This window comes from Vicia villosa, linkage group LG7 (genome assembly GCF_029867415.1).
Source record: "Vicia villosa cultivar HV-30 ecotype Madison, WI linkage group LG7, Vvil1.0, whole genome shotgun sequence".
Taxonomy (NCBI): domain Eukaryota; kingdom Viridiplantae; phylum Streptophyta; class Magnoliopsida; order Fabales; family Fabaceae; genus Vicia; species Vicia villosa.
In genome coordinates this window covers 100,342,288-100,368,643 of record NC_081186.1, presented here as the reverse complement: position 1 = coordinate 100,368,643, position 26,356 = coordinate 100,342,288, and the positions used below count along the sequence as shown (strand labels likewise).

Here is a 26,356-nt window from a genome sequence, read left to right as displayed (position 1 = left end):
ATGTCCATGAGCATTGGGTGTCATGATAGGATGTGACACCTGATAGAACCATGTCACATACTCATCTATACAGTGCCATCTCTAGGTGGCTCGCGTAAGTTGATACTCCTTTAGGACAAAATGATGCGCCCAATCCTCTAAGATAGCAGTGAGCTCTCGACGGGTAACGGTGTCAGGAGCAACCTCAAATGGAGACCTCGGTATCATCTACACACGTCCAAGTTGTCTCATGTACCACTCCGGCAGATATCTGACCATGGTGTTGGCCTCACATGCCAACCATCCAGAATATAATGCGGTGTGGTCGAATGGGACAACATTACCGTAATTACTGAAGGGCGTCCACTGGATGTCATCGGGAGCAGTACGATCAAGGTATACACAATATGACCCAACTTTCCCTCCTCTGTCTAAGTCGAGCGGTCGATGCCTGGTTGTCTGCCATATTCCTTGAAAAATTGCAACTGGTAAGTCTTTGAAACAATTTAGAAAATAAATAAAAAATCAGTTCAGACCACATTTCAGAAATGCACTTCTGAAACTGGTCAAAGGTGATTTTTGAAATGCACTTCCAAAAACACATGCGAACAACCATTTTTAGCGCACCACCATTTCTTGCCCTAACTCATTCGAAATCTAATTTTTACCAATTAAACACTATCTTTTACCTACAATAACTTCAACCTATAACATTTTTTCTAATTTCTAAAAACTCTAATAACATTTCCAAGCTAGAGTTCAAAGTTAAGGAAACTTAATTTGTTGAAGCTTTGAGTTGATGTTGAATGAGACTTTGAATGTTTATCAATGCTTAGAATGAGTTGTAGAACAAGAATACTTTGTGTAGAAGTTGGCACAAATGAGTTTGTGCGGAAATAGTTTGTGTTGAGTAGAATGAATCAGAAGGGGGTGTCTGTGTCTGTTTGGGTTATGTGAAAACCACAACAGTTTTCGAAGATGCATCTCGGTAATTTTATTTTTTTTAAAGATTATTTATGATATGTATCTCCAAAATCATTCTTTTAAAAAAAAAAAAAGTGTTCATGCATATCCCAAAAAAATGTTTTCACCACATGTCTCTAAGAAAGTGTATGGGTGTAAAAAGGAAATTGTCTTTTTTAGGCCCGTAATTGACACCTCTAGCCACAAGATCAATTTAATCAAGATTTGCAGTCTCAAATGGAAGAAGGTTATAGTAATTCATATGATTTTGTAAACTATGAATATGATCCATTTTTGAACAAGTTCCATGTTACTAGAATCAAAATATGTACCACAAATATAGTCCTTTTACAACAAAGTTAAGATATCACCTTATTTCTATGATAATTTTCATCTTCAATTTATAACAAAGTTCAAACCAAAATTACAATAGGAAATATATCTAAGCACCTCCCAAGAAATAAATGAAACTCAACATCCCTCAATAAAATTACAAAATCAGACTTTGATTGTAAAAAAAAAAAAAGTCTAAAAACAAAAATGAAAGAAGCCTCTGAATAAATAGAAGTAGTGCAAAAAACCATATTGTTATGAGGAAGACCTTGAAGGTGGATTCTCAATTAGACAGTAGAAGCAGTTTCCTTCACAGCTTGATCTTTGGACATTGTTTCCCAATTAATTTGCCTAAGAACTTTAACTCTTTCATCAATTGTCACAAAACCAACTTCAGGAGCTATGACATCAGTAGTGCCAGCTTTATAAAGCAATACAACAGTAGCTCCGATATCTGGTCCGTGGAGTTTTCCGGTCAGCAGAAGCCGAAGGGGCATGAAGAGTGATTTTCCCTTGCGTTTGAGTGATTTGCCGAAGCCTTTGACCCAGTTTTTCCAGCCAGCTTGGCCTTCTTCGAGCGCACGTAACAGGTCACCGCTATCATAGGCAGCCAAGAAACTGGCACAAAACTCGGGAAGATTATCTTGTATGACAGATTCGGCTTCGTGGCTGCAATTAAGCAACACGTAGAAAATCGCATAAACAATAAAAGGATAAGGGCATAAGGCCAATGATACAATTAGGAATATCCAAATAGAAGAATATGAACATCACCTTTGTAAAGTAGATTGTAGAGGATAAGAAAGCAAATTCGAAAGTGCAGTATCTGCATCAGTTATCAACTCAATTCCATCCTTAAGTAGTTGAATCGATTCCTGTTAGAAGATGTGATAACACCATACAAAATAAACCACAATGCCTCAGAAAAAATATGAATCGAAACCGATTCTTTTATAAAGAAACTGAATCAAGAAAGCATGGAATTGGATCTCACATCAACAAAGGGCCCTTCTGATATTGTGAGCATGCCAGATGTTTTCCAGCGCTCTGCGATAAGTTTGTTCAAATCTTCTGATGGACGTGCCCTTAAATGTTGACCATTCATCCATCTAATTCAAAAGGTATGAAGAAAATTACAAGGTCATAGAATTATAATTTTGTTGTAATAGCAGCAAAACTTTGTAAGGACTCCTCCTAATATTAGAAAGCACTCAAATTCTAAGGTATGAATAAATTTATTATTAATGGACACAGAAATTGTATGCAAATGAATGTAGCATATATCCTAATATTTGTAATAAGCAAATGTAAGATTTTTTTTTTTAAAATTTGACCTTGCTATAGGCATCGGATAACGGTGTAAACCAACACATAGGATTCATCCATATAAAGTAGGCAAATTGTAACGCTTACCTTAACTTTGTGGAATCAAAAACAGCGCCACTTTTGTTCACACGTTCAATAGTGAATCTTTCAACTGTTAGACACCAGAAAAGCATTTTAAAGTAAGAAAGTTGCAAAACTGTATGAATAAAAAATCAGAAACGAGGAGTTCAAACAGAAAATTCACTAACCAAGTTTATCGAGAGTGAAGAACTCATTTTCGGTCCCATCGCCCCAACCTAATAATGCAAGGTAATTCATCATTGCCTCAGGTAGGTATCCCATTTCCCTGTACTGCAAGACAGAAGATATTGAAGTTTTAGAGCTAATCACCTTTTAGAAGAGCAGAAGCTATATTAGAATTTACAATACAAAATTAACTGTTAACTAAGTTCAGTCCCTAAACGACTTTTTAACGTTACTTCCTACATAAAACTTTCAAGTTTAGTCCTTCTAATAACTTTTTACAAAACCAAAAATGTTTTTAACCGTATAAGGACTAAAATTGGACAATTTATGTAGGGACCGATTTTGAAAATTTGTGAATTTTACAGGGACTAAAACATATTTAACCCTAAAATTAAAAGGAAAAAAGAGTCAAGTCAGACGTCATAAAACTTTAAGAAATATGTAATCTTGAAATGATGGATGAACTTTACCTGACCGACAGATGTTGCTCCATGTCGTTTTGACAATTTACTCCTATCAGGAGCTAAAATCAAGGAAACGTGTGCAAAATTAGGCATGGGAAATTCTAGTGCCTGTAAACAAATTCATGCACAGATGCAGAACAAACCAAAATCAGTGACCAAGATTATTGCATGAACCGATACGACAAAAAGCATATATACTTTCTGGTTTGCACCATACCTTATATATTAATGCCTGCCTTAGAGTGTTCGGTAAATGCTCCTCTGCTCTGAATTAAAAATATTTCATGGAATAAGATAGTGAAAATATGTCATCAAACAGATTGATTGAATACGAAAAATAAATCATTACCTGATAACATGGGAAATAGCCATGGTAGCATCGTCAACAGTCACACAAAAGTTATAAACTGGCTGACCATTACTCCTCATTATCACAAAATCTCCAAGTGTATCCAAATTCCAACTAACCTTCAAAGACACTACCAGAGAAAGTTAAGAGCTAGTCAACATGATTTGAAAAAAATATTATATTCATTTGCAAATTGCCATATTTTATAAATGAAAAGCACATCTCAAATGTGTAAGAAAATGATTCGTTTATGCAATTACATGGTGAGGAGGAGGGTAATATAGAATTGGATATTTATTGTTTAAGAATTTCTAAAGTGCAGGCTTGGAATTGATTGAGATCAAAAGCTCCGGGTTTCAAATACACATTGTCATATTATATTTGTTATTGAGCTCCGGCTATGCAAGGTAGTATAGCAAATAGGTAGGCTAGAAGGGAGGAAAGAACTCACCTCGCCTCGTATTAAGTCGCTAATTTTTAGACTTCCTTTCGGGACACGAAACCGGAATGTATATGGAGTTCCTTTTGCCAACTCTTCTTCTACTTCCTTATCAGTTGCGTAGGCCCATTTACCCGTATATACTGGAGGCAATTGCTTTAGTTTAGCTTCCTCCTTCATTTTCTCTAGTTCCTGACAAACAAAAAAGCAACAATGAACCTTTAGAACACCGTAATCAAAGATATACAAGATGACATGACAACAAAGGTTTTCATTTCATTCAATTCCATTACAAGTTCGAGAGGTTGTTGAAGAGATTGAAAATACCTCATTAGAACAGAAGCAACGATAAACTTGACCCGACTGAAGAAGTTTCTCAGCATATTGTTTGTACAAATAATTCCTCTCAGATTGCCTATATGGACCATAATCTCCACCAACACCCGGCCCTAACAAATTCACAACCACATCGCTCAATCATCAACCAAAACAAATATCACCCAAACAAATAAACTAATCATACAAAACACAACAACAAAATGCATAATGTTCTACCTTCATCCCAATCAAGACCAAGCCAAGAAAGATCTCGAAGCACCGCCTCCTCAGATTCCCTAGTAGACCTCTCCAAATCAGTGTCCTCAATCCTCAACACAAATTTCCCACCTTTAGACCTAAATTAAAAAACCCATAACATAAAAAATCAAAACCAGACAAACCCAGAATAAAAAATTGTCTTTTCCCCCAAATTAGAAAAAAAAACATAAAAAAATCAAAACAAACTAAACCCAGAATATAAACCTGACACCCATGACAAAAAAAAAAACAAAACAAGCCAAACCCATAAATAAAAATTGAATTTTTATCCTAATTAGAAAAGCAAAAACAAAAGGGTGTCACCTGGCAAACAAGTAATTGAAGAGGGCAGTTCTGGCACCACCGACATGAAGGTTTCCAGTAGGAGAAGGAGCAAAACGAACACGAACAGGTAGGGATTGTTGTGAAAGAGCATTGACAGAGAATTTACGTCGAAAGGATAAGATTCGTGAAGTGTAAAGATGAGATTGATGAAGAAATTGAAAGGGAAAAGATGGTGTAACAACCTTTGTCCATGGAGTCCCATTACTCAACACTGCCATCATTTCACTCTAAGAAGAAGAAGAAAAACACAATACAATAGAAGAAGAAGAAGAGTAATAGATAATTGATTTTCTTTTTTTTTTTCTTACACATTTAGGTTATTGAATTAATTAATAATTAATGGTAAAATAAAGAAATACTAAGATATGTTTTAATTTAGTAACCGGTTTATAGGTTCAGTTTCTAAAAACCAGACCATTTTTCATCAAAACCGGTTTGGGAGTGTGAAATGGTTCAAAACCGGTTTGGATTGAAAACTGGTTAACTATGTCTTATTTATTCACTTTGCTCCAACATGATTTTTTATTCTTTAATTATGACACGTTTTGTAATAAAATTAGTTACAAACTTTCAAACCAAAATTATAACTCATATCTACAAATTTTTCAAAGTTATAACTCAAAACAAAATTAGTTACAACTCAACTCATATAGTTAGAAATTTTCATATCAAAATTATTACTCAATACAGTTTAGTTTAAAATTATTACTCAATACAGTTTAGTTACAAACTTTAAGACCAAAGTTATAACTCAAGACATAGTTAACCAACCTCATGGCATTGCGGTGACAAATTTATTTTAGATTTTATGTAGTGTTGGAAAGTTTGGAGAAGATGATAGCACCAACAGGACCAATGCTTAAAGAGGACATGAGAGGGAGACAAAAACTTTATAGCATTAGGTAAATAAATATTTTTTCTTATAAATCTAACATTTCACTCATTCTGAAGTGATGTGAGACTTATACTATGTTTTTATTTACAGATTCAAATAATGAAGTATGATTATATACCCCCTCCATTCTATTCTTCCATTTCATCACATTCCACCAATTAAAACATATCTTTAACCACACACTTATACTAAACATGTAGTATCTCATAAAGATTGTCAATTATTTAGCTTTAGTCATTATAACTTAAATATATTTTGAATCATTTCAATTCTCAAAAAGAATATCAATAAGCTTCCGCATTGAGAAATGCCTAACACGCATGATAGTAAATTGTTGATTATGACAAATTTGTGTCAAGTAAAGTCTTACCATTAAAGCTTGTAATTAATAATCATATGCAATAATCCAAACAGTTGCATGCGAAAGATACTTGGTTCGGGCCAAAAAACAAGTCTCATCTTTGAGAGACCAAGTTATACATTATTGGTGCTGGCGCATTAAACTAATTTAACCGTAAGAAATGTATATCGAACAAATCAACTTGTATACTACCGTATCCGTCTTGAAGGTACAAAACTAAGGCAAGGCGCTTTGCAAGTTTCTACTGGATTTCCAAGAACACATAATTGAATATCCTTAGTTTAATCTAAATGAAGTTAATTATAGCATATATATATTCACCAAAACCTCATCGTCAATTCACAAGTTTTGCATTGATTACTGGCCAAACGCACCCTTAACACCCTCGAGGGTCTCTCCCATGGACAACCTGCAAGGTAAACACATATTGCTATGAATGAACAAAAGAACTAAAACTTCAATGTAAATTCTGAGCATCAAGTTGCAGCAACATACTTATGCATGCAGTATTTGTACTCTTGGCTTCGAATGAAGTCCTTTTCTCCTTCTTCAAGCTACAAGGTAAAATATGCAGTCAAGTTGAGTCTCTCCAAAAACGTAAGAACAGGTAAAACAAAGCTATTAATCTCAATCCTACTAAAAAGGATATGATACGCAAAAATTGCCTTACTGGGTCACTCTCGTAGATAAGCTCGTAACAAGATGGTGAAAGGCATCGCAGAACACAGTTCTCCCTTGCTATCATTGATGATTTGCATTGCCAACCCCACAACCCACTATCCATAAAAAGATTACAAATGTGCATAGCAATTGTTAGACTTAGAGCAACAAATCCAACTCTTAAGAAAACAGATAAATAAACTCACACAAGAACAAAAAATTATTGATCACGGAATTTGACAAATTGTGCCCACGTCTCCATCGCTAAATGGTTGCTGTAGTTTTTCTCTTACGCAATGCTTACTGATTTATATTGGATTTTCAAGAATATATTTTTGAATATCCTCACTTTAATCTAAAGCATTCAGCTCCACTTGCTACACTATACTCGGACGTGTCTACCCACTTAATAGTGAATATGAGCCATGCTTCCAACGAAACACTGACACAAACACTAACCACGGACAAGACAACGACATTGACACGTCGACACCGGTAATAATTTGGAAAAATGAATAAGTTAAACATGATATATGCACCAGTGTGTCAAACATTGACACATGTCAGACACCGAACACGTCTTTGATCAGAGGTGTCGGTGCTACATAGCACACTTCACAAAAAAAATTCCAAACACTATGTATACTGCACAGCCCAATTAATTTTTCAGAGAAAAGAACACAAGACATGGATATTCGAAAACCAAGTGCAAGTGTGCAACTGCCAAAATCACGATATATAGCACTGAACCAGAAGCAAACATATCTGAGTTATAACGATGGAAAACAGGTTAATAGAAAATCTGTAACACTGCATCAACTACAGTTTCCAAACATTACATATAACTTTCAATAAATATAACTTTGTTCCCAAAACTCTCCACCCAATAACAAATTCATCTTATAAAAGAAACTTTCGGGACTAAAATAACACAAGCAGTATTTTTCAGCATCAAATTAAACTATTTACTCTTAACAAAAAGTGGAGCAACATTATATATTCTCTTCCACAGTTTTTCAGCTACAAAGTATGTGCGTATGTATTCTCCTCTCAGGAGTGAATGCCACTACTCCCTTTGTCAGAAGTTCCAATAAGTCCCTCTCTCCTCATTTTCTCTTCCTTAGATTTCCTACAGAACACCACCCAAGAGTTCACCTCCAAAGCTATGGAAACACCAATCAGAGTAGAAAGTCCCAAACAGTAACTCAACTTGGCATAGGACCTGCTGGCCCCCATCACTTCAAATCCCTGAAACACATTCACAAACCCAAGCACCACGCAAGAGTACCCAACAAAGTGGTGGTACGATTTCCAATACTTCCTGAACTTGTTCCTAGTGTCTGGCCTAAATAACAATGCCAAAGTCTGCAAAGCTCCAAGGCAAAACACGGCGATTCCAAGCTTCCTATGGAGCTTGTACTCCACTCCCGGAGACAATTGCCCAAGGCGAATGCCAATGGCGAATCCCACAGTTCCAAGAACAAAAGCAAACAATTGTATTCCTGCATGAGCATAGAACCATGCAGGACCTAGTGCTTGAATGGGTCTAAAGTAACGTGCAGTTATGGCTCCCATTGGCAAGAGAATACCCCATGAGATGGCATTCATGGTGCCGTGGATTACTCTAAGCATTGTGAGGTCTGTGTGTTGAGGAGCTGAAGAACCTGACAACACATCAAAGGTGGCAATGGAAGAGAGGTCAATGGATGTGGTTGGATGAATGGTAGGCGAGTAGCCTTGAACATAAAGCCCTCGGTTCCAAATAAGGTGGATTTTGGTTTTGTTTGATTCAAGTTTGATTGTGGCGTAGATTTGGATGGGGGCGCCGTTGTGTATGGTGGCCATTTTGCCACCATACATAGCTGCCGTGGAAGAGACAAGGCCAATGTCCAAGGGTCGAGAGAGTAATGGAGATTTTTGTAACTTCACATTCGGGTCTAGAATGTAAGGGAGTAAGACTATTTGACCCGTGGTTGGGTCGGAAAAGGCTATTAAAGCACGAGTTCCCGTCATCTCCGGTGAAGTCGGGTTGATCCCCCATCCAACCCACCCAGAAGGCGAAATGAAAGTTCCAAAGAAAACTACTTCCAAGGTGGAGTTATGAGGGTAGAAAGTCCATGCTATAGAAGCCTGTTGAGTAGGAAGGTTCATACATTTTTGAAAAGTTTTAGTAGATGTTTCTGTGGTACAATGAGATGAAAAACCAATGTGAGGAAAGAAACACAATTGGAGGAGAAAGACAAAAACAAGAAACATGGTGGAGGGAGAATTGCAGTAGTGGATGGTGGTTTATGTGGTTTGCTAAAGCTTTATGTAAACGATTTGTGTCATGTAATGATGATGTCTTCAAAAGGAAGAGTGTAATGTAATGCAATAAGTCATTATAGATTTTGAAGTCATTAGTAAATTTAGTTTATGCTTAACTTTGAAGGAAAGCCATATAAAACAATACTCTATGCGTTTGGTGGTGGACACAACCACAGACCAAAAACATAATACAATTTCACTAAGTATAAGGTTAAAAAAACATGTCTCTAAATACATCCATCATTTCAAAATTCAAATTACTAGCTACTTTTACCTCGATCCGAGAAAGTTTATTTTTTTTATTCATTCAATAATCAATGTATCTGATCAGTATAATAGACCGTATATATAAATTTCTTTTTACAAAGATACCCCCTCAAAGTTGAAGAGATCTGTATGCGCAAAAGGGTATTTTTAAGAACATTTATATACAAAGTGGAGAATGGTGAAAACCTGTCAATATCAGCATAGCATTGAAGCTTGTTGCTCCTAACTTGAACATCCTGCAAAAAATTGAACAATACCCAGAAATTAAAATCCAAAAGGGTTAAAGAAACTGAAATCAAAAAAGGAAATTGGTATGATACAGACAGAGATTGGGTGAGGAGAAGATTTGGCGAGGAGGGGAGAGATACAGAAGAAGTCAAGTGAACATGAAATTAGAAGAAGAGATATCAACAATGAATTTCGATTTCCAAGGGAAATTGTCGTTGCAACTGTCATTGTGTTGTTCTTCTTGCGTTTGATCCAAAGTTGTGATTTTTGCCGTGGGAAAATAAATAATGGGTGAAAAAACGGTAGGATTTCTTATATATATGTTCATGAATTCATGAAAACATTTATAAAAAATATTAATTCATGCTTCAATATAATTTAAATAAATTTTAATAATGACAACTAATGTCTTCTAATAAGTCAAGTACAAATAATTAAGCGGATAAAGATACAAACTTAATTATCTGATGATAGCAATTAAATGGAATGTAACTAAAATTTTATCTCAAGCTACTCAAGTGAGTGTCTACAAAAGAGAAAACATCTGACAAATATAACACTTCAAGAAAATATCTTCAAAAGTGTCTTGAAGTTATGCTAGATGAATTAGGAGCTATTCCAAAATAGCTATGAAAAATTTTTCGACTCATCTAATCGATTAGCACTTTTGTCTAATCAGTTGGCTCAATTCAAAATTGAGTATCAAGCGATTAGGACATCGGTTTAATAATGTGCAACAACGAGATATCTTTTTTTTTTCATCCTATTTTGAACTTACACTCGATTATATTTCGAACTTCTAATCGATTGTAATAATATATTAATCGATTAGATTTTCATACATGCATTTATTTGAAATTCTTTTTTGGGCCAACCTTTATGCTATAAATAGAGGTTCCTTCCCATATTTCATTTCATCCAGAATCGTGTTTTGGCACAACTCACTCTCTCCATCTCTCTCAAAAACTTCTTTTTTTTTACTTTCTTTCACTAATACTTTAGCCTTAGTGTCTTTGTGAGAAAAGTCTTTTTGTGAGTGAGAATTAAATTGTAATTCTGGAATGGTAGTATTGTAAGTTCACCAAGGAACCTTTGTTTATATCTTGGTTGAACATAATAATTATTTGGAATTTTTTGTTTGGGTTAGAAGGTACACTCGTAAAAGCTTTGGTTTGGGGATTGTGTGATCAAGCATGTGTTTAGGTTCAAGATTAGCCCATGGTAAAACCAAGATTAGGTTAAAGTTTAACATGTGGTAAAAGTTTGGATAAGATTCGAGATTAGCCTGGTATTAAAATCTCCCAGGTTATTGGTTAGCCCGTGTAAAATCAATGTTTAAGGTTCATGAGCTCAGCCCGTGATAAAAGTTTGCAAGGTTTAAGAACTTGAAGACTAACCACTTTAAGATTCTTGTTTGTGAAAATGAGACTAACCGCTTCGATCTACCGTTTGGAAGAGAATACTCAAACTGCCATATTCCGAATTCTTGTATTGTTTGGTTGAAGGTCAACCATCTTTCTTTGAATAAGGGGGTTCGTGAGTACATCCTATTAAAAACTTTCAAGTCTATTGGAAACCCAAGATATGTTCTTTGGGAGAGGAGTTGGTCATTTTGTTTTGACCAAACCTCTATAATTTTTAGTGTTCTTTTTTCCCTATCCTTTTAATTTCTACAATTTATATTCTGCATTTCATTTTCGCTGCTAAGTATTAAAAACTGTTTTTAAACTTTGATTTTACTCCGAAAAATGTTAAAATCACTTTTTTCTAAACCACACAATTCACCTCCCTCTTGTGTGTGAAGTCTCATGTCCAACAAGTGGTATCAGAGTCTAACTCTTGTTTAAGGACTAATCGTCTCAGGAGGAAGATAACTTCTAACAAAAAATCTTTTCTAAACACACCACCACTTTTTAGTGATAGTAAATTTAATATACGACAAGCTAGGTTTAGATTTTTTTTCCAAAATTTAAATCATGAATTGTGGAAAACAATAGTCAATGGTCTGATTATACCTACTCATCATGTAAAGGAAAGAGAAAAGTTTGAAATAAATTTTAAAACTAAGAGCCTTATAACAATGTCTCCAAATGATAGCAAAATTTACCATGTTCTTCATTGCAACACCGCCAAAGAAATGTGAGATACTTTTGTATATATAGAGTTTCTCCAAGTATTGAATAAGAGAAGATGAACACACGAGGTGAAGTAGATACCACTCATTGATATTTTTCAAAGTTAAAAAATATTGGAAATTATGAACTGTATCACTAACAAATATTTAAGAATTCAAAATTCAAAATTTAACTCACTTTTAAAATCAAAAGATAGGAGCCTTCATGAATATCAGGAAAAACTAAGAAAGAAGAAAACTGTAGAAAAGTTGATCGAACTAGTTCAATTACTTAAAGATCAAAGAATCCAAATTAAAGAATCATCATCCTCATCATATTCCTATCATACAACTCCTATGCAATTCTTTGAAAGAACATACTCAATAGTTGAACTATTTTTGGAAGATTCAACATCAAATGAAGGAGTCTCTTGTTTAAGAAATGACAATGAAGATGAAGAAATTTCTTCAATATTCGAACGAAGAAGAGGAGAAAAGACATCAATTTAGAAAAATATATATAAAAAAGCCGTCTACCAACAAAGAAATATGTGTGCTTCAATCCCTTCTCTCTTAAATGTAACTTAAGTTTCATAATGCTTAATTATTATGCGACAATTTTAAGCACAATCTTTTTGACAAACAATCAACTCTCCATAGAAGAATAAAACACTTGAAGCTTGACATATTCCATGTCAGAGATAAAACAATGAACAAAAGTGTAGTAGTGTCTCATGAACAAATATTCTCACCAAACATTTGTTTACATCTTATTTCATCAATCTCAAAAATAAACTTAGAGTCTTTGACAAATCTATAGTAAAAAATATCCTCTAGTTTCTAAGGTGCTATACTAGAGACTTTTTCAGTCAAGTCTCACAGAACTTGTTGAATTCATGAATTATTTCCTTGATTTGTATTTCAGAATTAGACTTGTGTGTCTCTATAAAAGTTGTAGTTTGTGGAACAATTTTGAGTCTTAATTTCTCGAAACTTCTGTCACAAGCTTCATGATCTCCTCTGAATTCAAATAACACTAATTCAATGTTGGCAATAAGTCTTCACATCATTATTCACAGAAAAGTCGAGACTATATTTTTTGTTCAAAATGTCGAATACAACCATTCTTATTCAGGACAGCAATTTTATAACTAAAATGCAAACAGTGATAATGATATGTACAATCATGATAATTCTATGGTTTTCTTTATAAGAAATGATGAAAAATGATAGTACTAATCAGATTCCAGACTGATCTCCCATCTTTTGGAACCACACAACTGCAATGGTAACAAGGGATGCATAGAGTCCATTTGGTAACCTTTGCACAATTTTTCCGACACCAGGGACACCTTCGGTGGCTCTTTTTGTTGCCATTGCAACACTTGGTGCTACAACCAATGTCAAAATAAGTTTTTGACTAACAATGGTGAATGTATCAGCAGTCATTTTCTGGATGAAGTCGCAAAATTCTTCGTGATCGATTGTCCCATCCAAGTTTATATCACATTCCTGCGCATCGTTATATGAATTATATACTAACAATTATTATATCACATTCCTGACACAACAAAGTACCTGCATGACTTGTCTGACGTTTTCTTTTGGCGGAGGATCGAAATGGGGACCAGGAATAAACTTGTTGATATCACTATAAGATAGAAACAGATCACTATTAGAAGATCTATTCAAATCTATTCATTATTCAAAAGAACATTCTTATCAACTAAAATGAAATGTTGAACACAACTAACTATATGAAGGAGATTCCTTACTTGTAAACAAGTAAAACAGCAATATACAGATCTTCGAAACTCAAATTTTCCGTTTGAATTTGATTCCTCACATTCTGAAAAACTCGATCGGTAATCTTCCTAATTTGTTTTTTTCTCCATGCTTCACCTGCATTAAATGTCATAGCATAAAAATTGCGTTATCATTCCAACCAGATAGATTCTCAAGTTCACGCAGAATGAAATAATAATTCTTTTGACAATCAATGAAGTGAGTTACCAATTATGCTGAAAAGGATCTTTAATAATTTAGGGGTAAGTTTACATAGTTTTTGAAAAATTTAGAAAATAGCTCCCTAGTCATTGCAATTGGCCATGATTTGTCTCAGAAACTGAACAAGTTTAGATTTCTATAGTCCAATATTAAGCAACAAATCCAAAAGATAACAAATCAATCAATCAACCCAGCCTTCTGGAATTCTCCAAGCTTAATTTCCAGCAAAAATCAAACTTGAGTTGATCAATTAATGTTCCAAGCCGCCCATAAGGCCTAAAGATGCGGAAGCCCAATAACGATGAAGGGCGACATTTGACAGAATAAGTGGGCTCTTTTTCCCCACCAAGCAGGTAACTTCTCTCGTAAACCCTATCCCAGCCATCCAGATTGATCGATGACTGACCGCATCTCACATCTCATCCCACACATTCAGTTCCTAACCAATTCTCCTATTTAAAGAGGAGAACACGCCAATTCTCACTTTTCACTCTCTTACTGACTTGAGCGTTAGAGTGTTAATCTTGCATGTTAGCCCCCTCCTCACCGCATCAGAAGCCTCAAATCAACACAACAGACTATAAAATAAATCCACTCTTTTCGACCATCTCTATTAGAGTATATTAGAACAGTTAGCATAACACAAATTATATTAATGGAGTAACCACACTCAGATTTAATCCACACTAGACTACAATACATGAATCCAATTTTCCTAACTTGATGATAAATTTTGTTACTTACACTATCAAGGATTAAACTTTTATAAAATTAAGTTGTTGCTGTAAAACACACACATAGACACAGAGTATAACAAATTGTGAAAATGTCAAAATCCAACAAATTTCCATGTTTTTCCCCTCTGAAGAAAGCAAATCGTTTGCTGAAGGAAAGAAAGAGAGAAATACCTTGAAATTTGTCGAAGATTTGTCCCATGAAATTGAATATTGATGGAACCAAAGTTGTTGAGTCTCTTGTGTTCGAAGGTTGGGAGATGAAGTGGAGTGAAAGTGGAGAATGATATATTATTATTGAGATTGAATGAATGAAAATTCAACGCTACGGTTTGCCGTTGGATTTTGGATTTGGCTTCTCGATCACTTTCACATGCGGTGTATTGTGAGGAAGAAACAGTAAAAGTAACAAACTCAAAATATATAGTACTAGTATTTAACATGGTACGTTTGCAAAAATATGTTTCAAACTCAATTTTGGAAAGGAGAAAAATTAAGTCACTCTAAATAGAACTGATTGTACCTGATCAGAAGGATCGTCACGGCCTGCTTGGAACTGGATCTTTGAGAAGTGAAGGGGGTGTACCTGCAAGGTACTCCGATGTTAAAGTAAGAAGACGAGTAAAGGAGTGCAAGTACGAGTTAATGAATACATGACCCTAGCGCGAGTACGAGCTAGAGGGTATTTATAGCCCCCAGCGCTGGGCCATGATCTCGCTATTTGGGTTGGACGCCCAGGCCCAATTAGGAGACTGTCAGGTTTCCTGGGCGGAAATATCGGAGTTGCGTGAGTGCCCTCTGTCCTGGTTAACCGCTCCGAAGTTTAAGGGAGAGGCGGTCTCTAGGGACCACGTGGACTCCGCATTATTCGGGGGGTCGGATATGAAGGAGCCCTACGAGGAGCAGGGTCCTCGGCGGAAAGGATGCTCGCGGGGAGCATCCATGTCGGGCGCTAGGCAGCTCGCGGGGAGCAATATGCCAGACATAGAATGGACGAGCAGTCTTTGCTCTTCATGGGCCATGAGATAGTTTGGATCCTCAAGGTTAAGTGGGTCGAATCTTGACCCAGTACAGAACAAAAACAAAAATAGAAATGTGTTTTTTTATGTGAACTTGTAAGGTTGATTGTTTGATCACATGATGTAAAATTTTGGTATTGGTGTCATGTTTAGATTTTCTAGTATTTTTCTCGCACATTTCATCAGCAAGTGATGGCGTGTAAATACGAAAAATTCGATGATAAAGTAAGATGAAGTTTAAATTGTTGTGTGAAAATACACTAATTCAAGTGTTGTAAAAGTGTTAATCAATTACAGTGGGAAGAAAGTCATTTCTAAACAATATAAAACATAAATCATAGTAAGTGTAACTGATTAATACAATTTTGATTTAATTGTTGTAACAACAGTAGCCAATTACATGTCCGAGTTTTTGTTTTTTCTATTATTAGGATGATGTGTTTTGTGTCTCAATCATTTTATAACACTGGTATAAATGTCTTGGAGGCATTCTCATCTCAAGTAATGAAAATTATCTCTCTCTAATTCTTTCATATCTCACTGTCTCTTTCTCCACAATTCAGGTCCGGCCCAAGGGGTAGGCCACCTATGTTGCTGCCTTGGCCTCTAATTTAATTTGTAATATTATATGGATTTTATAATGTTGTAAATACTTGTAATCAAGTGAAATGGAAAAAAGTGGTTTCTTTATTACTATTGTCATTGTGTAATCTCTTATTCTCTCGCATTTCTTATTTTGATTTTTGCATTTTGCTGTTTAGCGATAAGTATATGTGACGTGCATTTAAGATTTTTAATGCTAGACAATTTTTGTTCTTACTTATAATTCTTTATTTTTTTACGGTTTGTTTTTAATTCTTTAAAAAGTACAATTGTTTGTTGTTTAAGGATAATGTGAATGATAATAAAAATGGATAAAATATATTTTGTTTTATCTTATCATTATATATTGACAATAATGGGAATTTATATACTACAAATTATATTTTATTTACAATAAATTAATATAAATTAAATAATTTTTATCTTAAAATAAATGAATAAATTAATTCTAAATTTATAAATTTTGTATTAAAATTTGCCTTGGGCAAATATATGTGTCGGGCCGGCCCTGCTCCACATACTCATAGTTTGCCAATTTTGTGATTGAATGTTCCAACATTTGGCATCAAGAGCATGATTCAAATCCACAAACACCTAGTGTGCAACATGAATTATGTCTCTAATGATAAAGTCCCTACAAAACCTACCAACCCTTGATACCAAAAATTACTGCAAATGGTGCAATCAAATGAAGGTGTTGTTTGGCTACCAAGATGTTCTTAAAGTGATCGAGAATGGGGTGAATCCCTTTGTCAAAGGTGCAACAGATGCACAACGAGCAACACATAAGGAATAGAAGAAGAAAGACTTCAAAGCGTTGTTCTTGATCCATCAATGTGTGGATAGTGACAACTTCGAAAAAAGGTTGGTGACTGTGAATCGTCGAAGCAAGCGTCAGAAATCTTGGAAAAGGCATATGCTGGAACTGATAAAGCAAATGTGGTGAGGTTACAAACTCACAAACGTCAATTTGAATGGATTCAAAAGGAGGAAAAGGAGACAATCAACGATTACATGACATGAAATATGCGATTGGTGAATCAAATAAAGCCTTGTGGTAAAACTGTTTCTGAGCAAAATATTGTGTCAAAGATCTTAAGATCTTTGACTGCAAGATTTGACAACATTGTGATGGCGATAGAGGAATCGAATGATCTTGCAACATTGATCAAAGAGGAGTTTTAAAGCTCTCTTGAGACTCACGAGCAAAGGATGTAAGAGAGAAATAACGACAAGGCAAAGGCAGAGATCGCTTTGTAAGCTCAGTTCAATGAGAAGTACAAGAAGTCGAAAAAATAATATCATAAACACCCATTAAGACGACGAACAATTCAGTGTGATACATGAATGAGGTAAAATAAACACATCGTTCGAATACGGAAGATGATGCAAGAACGCGATGTGAGAGGGATTCCAAGACCGTTAAATTTGGTGTTGAAGGGTCTCGCGGCTAGCGAAAAATGAACTTGGAATAATATTTTGCATTTGTATGCAACTTGGAGGGATCACATCACAGAAGGTAAAGTCCTTAAGTAACATGAACCAAGAACACTCTCAGAGCATCTTGTTTGAGCTATTTGTGTGGAATCAAATTGCCACATTGCATTTAAGCTATATCTAAGCAATCTACTTCAATGGTAATTTCAATAGGCTATTTATATGTGGCTCAATCTATTTATATTTGGCCTTACAAATTATTAAGATTAATATTATTTAATGATAAGCAACACACTTTTTGGACTGCTTCATGAAACAACTTACACAAATATTTCAGCAACATGAACACGTGTATGTATTTCAATGATAAAAATGTTAAGCTTCGGAACTTTTAAATCCTAATGTGCGTTAAGCATTCTCTATTGAAAATGCTGTAAGTGTTCCTTTCACACAATTTCCCCTACCCAAACCATAATTCTTAATCAATTTAGCCATATCAGCATTTTCATACCATAAACACAAATAGTTTAAAAGCTTAAATACAACTACTATTCAATGATAAAATAAACATAATTAAACCATTTTAGTTATTTTAGTTTGAGCTTCGAGAAACTTTGAATGGCGGTAGAGTATTAAATGTAAGGCACAGATAAAATCACTAATAACAGGTAAACATAACGGGTAAAACAATAATAACAAAAGAATAAAATGTATCGCAAAATTGAAAATATTGAATTAATTAGAAAAAAAGAATGATTACATAATATCCCATATTATTTAATCATAACAAAAGTGAATAATATTTTTTGCGTCGACACTTGGGTGTCCTTTATCAATATAATACATGCGGCTGCACACTTTTTACTTGTGCCTCTGCTTTAGAAACTATGTGTAGTATCACAAAAGGGAGAAGGATTGCTATTTCAAGACTATATATTTTAAACCATGTATTTAATACTAGAAGAAAAAAATAAAAATAAAGGTCATAGCATAGTTATTTCTTTGCATTTCAGCTATAGGAAAGGGTTGTTCCAGATGAATCTTTTCGGAGGAATAGTTCTTAAGGAGATTCACCACTTGCTATTGACATTTATGACACTAATCGCATCAATTTTGTAGAAAGGGTGTAGAATTCTTGAAAGTTTTCCTCAAATGTGTTTTTTTGGTGAGTAGTTATTGATTTGTTGGTTCTTGGTGGAGGCAAAACCGACAACAATGCCTTCTTTCTAATTTGTAGGGACTAAATGTAAAAAGGTCTTTTTGAATTTTTGAGTATTTTTTGATTGGAAACAATTGAGACATCATAAAAGAATAAAAGAGTGTTAAAAGAGAAAAATGAAAAAATAATTCTACATCATTTAATCCTGTCAACTTTTTTAACATAAGACTAACTAGAAGAGGAAATTAACAATTAGGCACTTCATAAAAAAATATTTAAGGACTGAAATAAAAAACACATAACTTATTGGGATGAAAAGATTATTACTTGATTTTTTATATGAAACCAGAGGACATTTTATTAAAATAAGTTACAGCATGTTATAAATATAAAATTTTAAATAAGTTGCTTATTTAGCTTCATAAATACTACACATTCCACTTAAATAATTTATTTAACCAAAAATTATTTATTATAACATTCATAAATAAATTCTAAATATGAAAAATAATTTTTTTAGTTTTTTAACAACTTTAAGTGTAAAGTTTTTTATATAAATTTTTCTTTTTTCAATAAAAATAAAGAAACAATATATTAAAAATAAATATTATAGCTAACACTATTTATTTAACATTTTCTAGTAAAAAAATAATAAAGCATTAGAATATGAGAAATATTAGTAAGACATATGAGAGATGGGGATAGTATGTGAAAAATGAAGAGTAGAAGAGTGATATTTATAGAATTGAGAGAAGATATGATAGTAATGAGATGGTTGAATAAAAAAATTGATAATTATGAAGTGGTTGAATGAAGATGTTATGATAGAAATGAGGTAGTTGAATAAAGAAAAAATGATGGTAATGAGTAGTTGAATGAAGAAGATACGATAGAAATTTCTCGTTGAATGAAGATGAGATAGAGCATAAAAAACGTTGATGAATTTTGCATGCATGCGGATAGTTTGTCGCAAAAACATGTGACACCCCCTTTAAACTACAAGGCTCTTCCATTGAGTTCTTGCCACTTAATTTGGCGTCTCCTTTCAAACTATAAAGAGTCTGCCTAACCAACTGAAGAAGCTAGCAATTTTTTTTAGTCAAAGCAACCCATGTTAAAATAAGCTCTCACTGTAGGGGTCAACCCATCAAAAGCAATGAAAGATGAAGAAGCAGGTGATTTCCAAGAAATGAATCCCTCGGGAGCTTCCACAGCAGTTTTAAGCCTATCCTAATATATCACATGTAATGTCTCAGGATGCTTTTAGGATTATCGACCGACCCCATAAATCAACACTGGTATTTTGAGCATGCTTTGTCTTCACTCACACGCTGAGAAACTTTCTAGAAGACCACTCATTTAAATACTACTCCAAGTCAAACACACTTAAATATGGAGTTCTTATTTGTTAGGTTACCGAAAAAAAATGCATCTTGTTGATATATGTTGTACCAATCAATCCTTATAAGCTTTTCTTCAATCATTTAGTCACATACCTACACACCCTCAAGATCCCTCTCATTTCAATGTGAGTTCGATTTTTGCATAGAAGCTGCCAAGAGCCACTTATTGTCATGTCTCGTGCGCTAACAATCACTCTCATCCTTTGTCGGTCTTGGATGTTACATGCCCACCAGTGTCCCTTGGGTCGTCCCTAAACCACATCACACTGGAAGAGGTCTGCTCTGATACCATCTATAACGCTCCAAACTGCTTTCAGGATTACCGAATGATCCGACAAACCAACACGAGTATTTTCAGCATGCTTTGTCCTCACTCACACGTTTTCTGGGAAACTTCCCCAGAAGGTCACTTATCCAAATACTACTCCAAGTCAAGCACGCTTAAATTTGAATTTCTTTTTTGTTGGGCTACTGAAAAAAAGGTACATCTTGTTGATATATGTAGTACTAATAAATTCTTATAAGTCTTCCTTCAACCATGTAGTCTCATACCTACATTGTCTCAGGATCTCTCTCATTCTGATGTAAATTCAGTTTTTGCCTAGAAGTTGTCAGGAGTCGCTCATTATCATGCCTCGTGCACTGTCAACCACTCCCCGGCCTTGTCGGCCTTGGGTGTTACATCACACACAACTTATCTTATTAGTAATACTAATTATTATCATCTCGATACTAACGCGATATGATAATTAAACAACTTCAGAGCTTTCAAAAGCTCATACTCAACAGAAGAGATAGTGTTCCTCTCAATGATAGTATGAATCAAAGATGTGTAGAAAAAGAGGACAATTTGCATTCGCTTCATAACATTTTATTTGGATGATGATGAACTTTACCCATTTGACCTTTTAATGGGTGAGTAAAGTCCAACCGATTGAGGCATAATTAGGAATCTTTTATTTGGAAATCAACGAGCATTTTACATTAAAGTAGATATTGACTATGAACTAAAAAAAACAATAATAAGAACTTTAATAATATTTATTTATTTATTTATTTTGGTTTATAACCATCGGTTTAGTGCGGTTCGGGAGAACAGTTCTGGCATCAAGTGGATCAAGTCCCCTCCCGATCTTAAAACGTAATTACTGTTAATAGAAAAAAAAAATTAAGAGTCTATCTTCGACATGACTATAAGAATCAATTACTTCAAAAATTTAATTGGACAAAAATAAAGGATTGAAAAATTAGTTGAAATCAAACTATCAACTGTAATTGAATTACATTATAACAAATCAAAAAAAAAATCTACTCCTTAACCTGACTGACACTTTGTGAACTGTGTACTGACTTTTGTTGCGGTTGCAGAGGTTGATGGATGCATTTCTTGAATTTCGCATGCAGCTACAAACACTCCAGAGATGAATCTTCTTTATAATTTAATCAACATATTAACATTGTTAGGAACACAATTAATTATTGCAATTTTTTTTTTTTTAGTTATTGCTAGGAACATAGAATGTACAGTAAAAAATCCTTCAAAGTTTCACATATTAGGTCAATGAAATAGGACATACAGGATTAGCAAGTTCATCAACAAGCAATAGTAATGAGATGTATATCCTCAAATTCAGCTTCCAATTTTGTCACCATAAATATGCTAGAAATTAGGACCAAATTGTGATAACTAAACTAACATCCCTGTGTTACACAAACATAGAATGTGTCATCAATAATAATGAGCTTAAACTTGCAAATTATAATCATTATTTCATTCCAAACAAGAAACAGAAAAACTAGAGTAGGAGCATAAGCATAGAGATCTCTCCCGTGGAGTGGTACGCAGCCTGATATTTTGACAGGTTCTGTTAAATCTCTGTACTCACATGATGTTTCATCATCCAACTTAGGCAAATAAAGGCTCAAAGAAAGTGTAGTAGCTGCTCCAGGATAGTATATATAGGACAACAAGTTGAATTCCTTAGCCAAGTCTAGTGCTTCAACAGCAAAAGAATCAACTATCAAAGCAACAAGGGGTGTCCTTAAAACCAATGACTTCAAAGCCTGATGTATAGATGGCAATGAGTGAGAGACTGTGAGCTGGAGTTGCGTTTCTAAGGTAGTGCCTAGTGGAAGTAGGTCCTTGGAGTGTAATGGATGAAGAAAAGTGTAGTTGATGTTTGATGGAAGAGTTTGAAGAATGGTTTTTGAGGAAGTTGGGAGAGAACCAAGGGTGGGAATGAGACATATGACATGAAGATATGAATGAAGCTTAACAAGCAGCTTTGAGAATTGAAGAATAGGAAGCAAGTGGCTATATCCAACACCAGGAACAACTGCAATGTTCATTGTTTTCTCCATGGAAGTTTGTGTTCAAGTTCATCATAGCTTTATGAGAGGTATGTAGAATATGTCAATTGTAAAAGTAGAATTATGCATCTACTACAACATCATTATTAACTATATGCTTCTACATTTTAAGAAATGATGAATATGAACCATTCATGCTACAAGGAAAAGATATGAACCTATGTTAGTTACTTAGTTGCCATAAAACAAAAGGCAGACTATACAATTATAAAATTTATTTCAATAAAAACTAAATAAAGATTTAACACAAAAATCTGCATTGATTCACTTATGAGCAACAACCACAGCTTGTTTACCGACATTGTGACCACTAAACAAGCCGATCAATGCAGTAGGACTATTTTGAAGACCCTTAACTATGATGATATGATTTTTTTTCCGAAATGTGAGATTGCTCTCTTCTCATTAGAAATAATATCCTAAAAATCCAACCATCTCACCTCTCTTCCTAAAAATTCCAAACTAACCCTATCAAACTCAAATTGAAAATTCGTAATGCAGTCTGAAAATTAATGGTCTTATTAGAAATAATATGTAGGACTTGATTCCACGATCTTGTAATGTTAACATTATTTGTTGTATATGAATTTTCCGTCATAAAAAAGAAATCTAATTGTTGTTTTGAGCATTAGAAAGCTCGTCTTGTAGGTGATGGCAAGTCACAAATTATAGGTGTAGTTTGTGATGAGACATTCAATCTTGTGGTCAAACCTGCAACTATTCGCACTACTCTCGCCATTGCTTTGTCTAAATCATGGCCTATGTTCATAATGCATTTCTACACTGGGATCTTCATAAGACAAACTATATGCATCAGCCATTGGGTTTTCGTTATCCTCATCATCCAAGTCTTAAGCAAGCGCCTCATGCCTTGCTGATTTTGTAAACACCATGAATTTCAACACAACAGCTCTAATCACTCACTCTTCATCTACCATCGTGGCTCCGACTTGACTTACATCTTAGTTTATTGTCGTGTGCTGGTCTCTTGAATCTCCACAAAATCATTCCTCAAAGCTAGTTTTCCTGCCTCGAATATTCTTTGGGGAAAGCTCATCTTCTTTGAGTGCATTAGTAGCAGCTACTTGTAATTCCTTCATATTTGCGCACAATATCACACATTCTTCCCCTTCCATGAGACAGTTGATCAACTCAACAATTTCTAGTTTTCTACCCTTTCCAAAATGTCATTTTCATGAACTCTTGGCCTAAATCCCACTTTTAGGCCCTCACGGTTGGGATACTTCGAGATCAATAATGCATTTCCTCATGGTTGGGATACTTTAGGAGATAGAATTAACTTTTCCTCATTGTTATGGTTGGAATACTTTAGGAGATAGAATTAACATTTCCTCATTATTATGGTTGGGATACTTTGAGGGTTTTGGTAGCAGGTGTTACATTTTAGAATGTAGTTTGCTACTAAGTAGGAGAGGATGCACTATAATAAGGACAATTTTTTTACTATTTCAAACAACAATTACTGATTGTTCATCTTCATAAAGAGAGCTCCTTAGGCATCAATAATAATGAGCTTAAAATTACAAATCATAATCATTATTCCATTCAAAAGACTAGAGTGGTTTTAAATCAAATAGAGGCTAAAAGACAGTGTAGTAGCTACTCCAGCCAGGGTAGTATATATAGGACAACAAAATGAATTCCTTAGATAAGTCTAGTGCTTCAACTGCAAAAGAATCAACTATCAAAGCCACAAGGAGTGTCTTTAAAAGCATCTCCATTGATTCACTCATGAGCAACAACAAGAACTTGTTTACCGACATTGCGACCACTAAAAAGGCCAACCAAAGCTGCAGGACCATTCTCAAGACCCTCAGCTATGTCTTCAACATACACAATCCTTCCTTCTCTTATAAGAGGCAAAACAAACTCCAAGAATTTCGTATAAAGGTGATAGTACTCAAATACAACAAAACCTTCTATTCGAATCCGCTTATATATGATATGTGCCAAATTCGTTACACCGTCTGGTTGAGCAAGATTATACTGTGAAATCATTCCACAGACAGGTATGCGACCATGGACTCTCATATTCAAAAGTACAGCATCAAGTGTCTTTCCCCCAACATTCTCGAAGTAAATGTCAATGCCTTCTGGAAAGTATCTAATTTGCATAAATTAATATCTGTTAGTCATTAGTATATCGCGTTACTAATCTATGAAGCACTAACACAACATTATAGATGCCATTATAGATACCAGTAATAATTTAGAAAGATGCAAGTGATGGTGATGTGTCAGACACACCTTAATATAATGTTAAAAACATACCTTTTCAAAGCTGCGTCGAGGTCTTGCTCTTCTTTGTAGTTAAAGGCTTCATCATATCCGAATTTATTCTTCAACAGATCTACCTTTTCTTTAGTTCCAGCACTTCCAACCACATAACAACCGTGCAATTTAGCAAATTGGCCAACAAGTTGACCAACAGCACCAGAGGCAGCTGAAACAAAAACATTCTCTCCTTTCTTAGGACTTCCTACTTCAAAGAAACCTGCATAAGCAGTCATTCCGGGCATACCTGCACTCAAACAAAAATACAGCATTTGTCAAAAGACACAACACAATGACAAAATAACATAATATAAATTGAAATTATTGAATACATACCGAGAATTCCGGTATAGTAAGAAAGTGGAACATCAGTATGCTCAATTTTGAAAAGTATTTGAGCTGCAGGAATCAAGCTGTACTCTTCCCATTTAGTCATACCCCAAACTAAATCATCTTTCTTATATTCTGGATCCCCAGATTCTACAACTTTAGACACTCCAAGTCCTGTCATAGGCTGCAATTACTCAATGCTTGAGATTATTTTAACAAAGTAATGGTGAATGTGTAATAAGAATTGATGGAAGAGTTAGTCTTATGACATACCGAACCAGGGGTGAGAGCACCAAGTCCAGCAGTAGTATCCTTGGTCATGAGAATCCGCATGTAAGGATCACAAGACAAGTATAGATTTTTGAGTAGAACAAGATCGTTGGAACCTTCTGGAATCTTAAGAGTTATGGTACTGTCAACTATGGTCATGTCTGATTCTTTAGGGAAACCAGTAACATAATCATTCAGAATCACTTGTTTGTTCCTCACTTGTGCCATGTTTGGAACTGTGTAACAAATGTGTTCACTGTTGATTGTGTTGTTGTGTAGTGTGGTGTGGTGTTTGTGTTGTACTTTCTGGCTCTGTAGTGTGTGTATGTAAGAGTCATGTACACGGTACGCATGTATCTCCGATAATAACACTGGCCACACATTCTTATGTATATTTATCTAACCAATTTTTATTGGTAACGAAAAAAGTTCTATAAAAGAGGTGTTTTCAACGTGGAGAGATACTCCACCAGCCAAACCTGGTTCAAAAAGTATAATATAAATAACAAGTGGAAAGAAAAAGTGGCAAGTCATATTTTCATAAAACACACCTAAGTGTAAGATAATGGAATGTGTTCCTTTTTCTCATTCATCTTAGTAGTATAAATATACATTAAAGTGTAATGTTAAATCAATTGTCTAATTATGATACATTATGGCAAATTACAACTCAATGTTCTATTCTATTTTATCTAGTTATGATACGTTATGACAAATTATGATTCAATATTCTATTCTACCACACTCCCGCAGTCAAAGCGGGAAGGTTCACGAACGTTTAGACTTATCCGAAAATCATTAAAGAGAATATGAGGAAGTCATTTGGTGAAGATGTGGACTGAATTAAAGGGTTGGTAATCATTCATCGATTGTGATCA

At 34.6% G+C, this 26,356-nt stretch overlaps 6 protein-coding genes across 6 annotated transcripts; all 6 read right to left on the bottom strand.

The window, feature by feature from the left end:
* Window positions 1–1,033: 1,033 nt before the first annotated feature.
* Window positions 1,034–5,307, bottom strand: LOC131616159 (glutamate--tRNA ligase, chloroplastic/mitochondrial). Its single transcript, XM_058887416.1, has 12 exons — window positions 5,000–5,307; window positions 4,655–4,773; window positions 4,427–4,548; window positions 4,112–4,291; window positions 3,661–3,779; window positions 3,529–3,577; window positions 3,318–3,419; window positions 2,850–2,952; window positions 2,689–2,752; window positions 2,270–2,384; window positions 2,050–2,150; window positions 1,034–1,944 (listed from the first exon to the last, which is right to left on the bottom strand). The coding sequence occupies exons 1-12, from the start codon at window positions 5,239–5,241 to the stop codon at window positions 1,563–1,565; spliced, it is 1,698 nt and encodes a 565-aa protein (XP_058743399.1). The 5' UTR covers window positions 5,242–5,307; the 3' UTR covers window positions 1,034–1,562.
* Window positions 5,308–6,350: 1,043 nt separating this feature from the next.
* LOC131616161 (uncharacterized) lies at window positions 6,351–10,054 on the bottom strand. The gene is made up of 5 exons (XM_058887419.1): window positions 9,835–10,054; window positions 9,697–9,746; window positions 6,947–7,052; window positions 6,772–6,830; window positions 6,351–6,685 (listed from the first exon to the last, which is right to left on the bottom strand). The coding sequence occupies exons 1-5, from the start codon at window positions 9,964–9,966 to the stop codon at window positions 6,634–6,636; spliced, it is 399 nt and encodes a 132-aa protein (XP_058743402.1). The 5' UTR covers window positions 9,967–10,054; the 3' UTR covers window positions 6,351–6,633.
* LOC131616160 (cytochrome b561 and DOMON domain-containing protein At2g04850) lies at window positions 7,690–9,672 on the bottom strand. Its single transcript, XM_058887418.1, has one exon. The coding sequence runs from the start codon at window positions 9,190–9,192 to the stop codon at window positions 7,987–7,989; it is 1,206 nt and encodes a 401-aa protein (XP_058743401.1). The 5' UTR covers window positions 9,193–9,672; the 3' UTR covers window positions 7,690–7,986.
* Window positions 10,055–12,920: 2,866 nt separating the features above from the next.
* Window positions 12,921–14,972, bottom strand: LOC131618024 (uncharacterized). The gene is made up of 4 exons (XM_058889293.1): window positions 14,767–14,972; window positions 13,627–13,753; window positions 13,430–13,502; window positions 12,921–13,363 (listed from the first exon to the last, which is right to left on the bottom strand). Exons 1-4 carry the CDS (start codon window positions 14,792–14,794, stop codon window positions 13,091–13,093), a joined length of 501 nt encoding a protein of 166 aa, XP_058745276.1. The 5' UTR covers window positions 14,795–14,972; the 3' UTR covers window positions 12,921–13,090.
* A 6,933-nt stretch (window positions 14,973–21,905) lies between these two features.
* Window positions 21,906–22,574, bottom strand: LOC131619827 (hydroquinone glucosyltransferase-like). Its single transcript, XM_058890877.1, has one exon. It carries the CDS (start codon window positions 22,572–22,574, stop codon window positions 21,906–21,908), a length of 669 nt encoding a protein of 222 aa, XP_058746860.1.
* Window positions 22,575–24,030: 1,456 nt separating this feature from the next.
* On the bottom strand, window positions 24,031–25,878 carry LOC131616158 (2-alkenal reductase (NADP(+)-dependent)-like). Its single transcript, XM_058887415.1, has 4 exons — window positions 25,482–25,878; window positions 25,215–25,392; window positions 24,876–25,125; window positions 24,031–24,708 (listed from the first exon to the last, which is right to left on the bottom strand). Exons 1-4 carry the CDS (start codon window positions 25,704–25,706, stop codon window positions 24,330–24,332), a joined length of 1,032 nt encoding a protein of 343 aa, XP_058743398.1. The 5' UTR covers window positions 25,707–25,878; the 3' UTR covers window positions 24,031–24,329.
* Window positions 25,879–26,356: the final 478 nt, after the last annotated feature.

What these genes read in the sequence shown, in the direction of transcription:
- LOC131616158 (XM_058887415.1), bottom strand. Translation starts at nt 25,706, where the DNA reads ATGGCACAAGTGAGGAACAAACAAGTGATTCTGAATGATTATGTTACT. An exon ending in GTGCTCTCACCCCTGGTTCG is followed by an intron (nt 25,393 to 25,481) that starts GTATGTCATAAG and finishes GAGTAATTGCAG; the next exon opens with CCTATGACAGGACTTGGAGT. An exon ending in TTACTATACCGGAATTCTCG is followed by an intron (nt 25,126 to 25,214) that starts GTATGTATTCAA and finishes GTTTGAGTGCAG; the next exon opens with GTATGCCCGGAATGACTGCT.
- LOC131616160 (XM_058887418.1), bottom strand. Translation starts at nt 9,192, where the DNA reads ATGTTTCTTGTTTTTGTCTTTCTCCTCCAATTGTGTTTCTTTCCTCAC.
- LOC131616159 (XM_058887416.1), bottom strand. Translation starts at nt 5,241, where the DNA reads ATGATGGCAGTGTTGAGTAATGGGACTCCATGGACAAAGGTTGTTACA. An exon ending in TGGTCTTGATTGGGATGAAG is followed by an intron (nt 4,549 to 4,654) that starts GTAGAACATTAT and finishes TGAATTTGTTAG; the next exon opens with GGCCGGGTGTTGGTGGAGAT. An exon ending in GGCAGGCATTAATATATAAG is followed by an intron (nt 3,420 to 3,528) that starts GTATGGTGCAAA and finishes ATTTGTTTACAG; the next exon opens with GCACTAGAATTTCCCATGCC.
- LOC131616161 (XM_058887419.1), bottom strand. Translation starts at nt 9,966, where the DNA reads ATGACAGTTGCAACGACAATTTCCCTTGGAAATCGAAATTCATTGTTG. An exon ending in TGCTATGCTGATATTGACAG is followed by an intron (nt 7,053 to 9,696) that starts GTTTTCACCATT and finishes TTTTATGGATAG; the next exon opens with TGGGTTGTGGGGTTGGCAAT. An exon ending in TTATCTACGAGAGTGACCCA is followed by an intron (nt 6,831 to 6,946) that starts GTAAGGCAATTT and finishes TTTACCTTGTAG; the next exon opens with CTTGAAGAAGGAGAAAAGGA.
- LOC131619827 (XM_058890877.1), bottom strand. Translation starts at nt 22,574, where the DNA reads ATGGAGAAAACAATGAACATTGCAGTTGTTCCTGGTGTTGGATATAGC.
- LOC131618024 (XM_058889293.1), bottom strand. Translation starts at nt 14,794, where the DNA reads ATGGGACAAATCTTCGACAAATTTCAAG. An exon ending in GCTGTTTTACTTGTTTACAA is followed by an intron (nt 13,503 to 13,626) that starts GTAAGGAATCTC and finishes TCTATCTTATAG; the next exon opens with TGATATCAACAAGTTTATTC. An exon ending in ACGTCAGACAAGTCATGCAG is followed by an intron (nt 13,364 to 13,429) that starts GTACTTTGTTGT and finishes AACGATGCGCAG; the next exon opens with GAATGTGATATAAACTTGGA.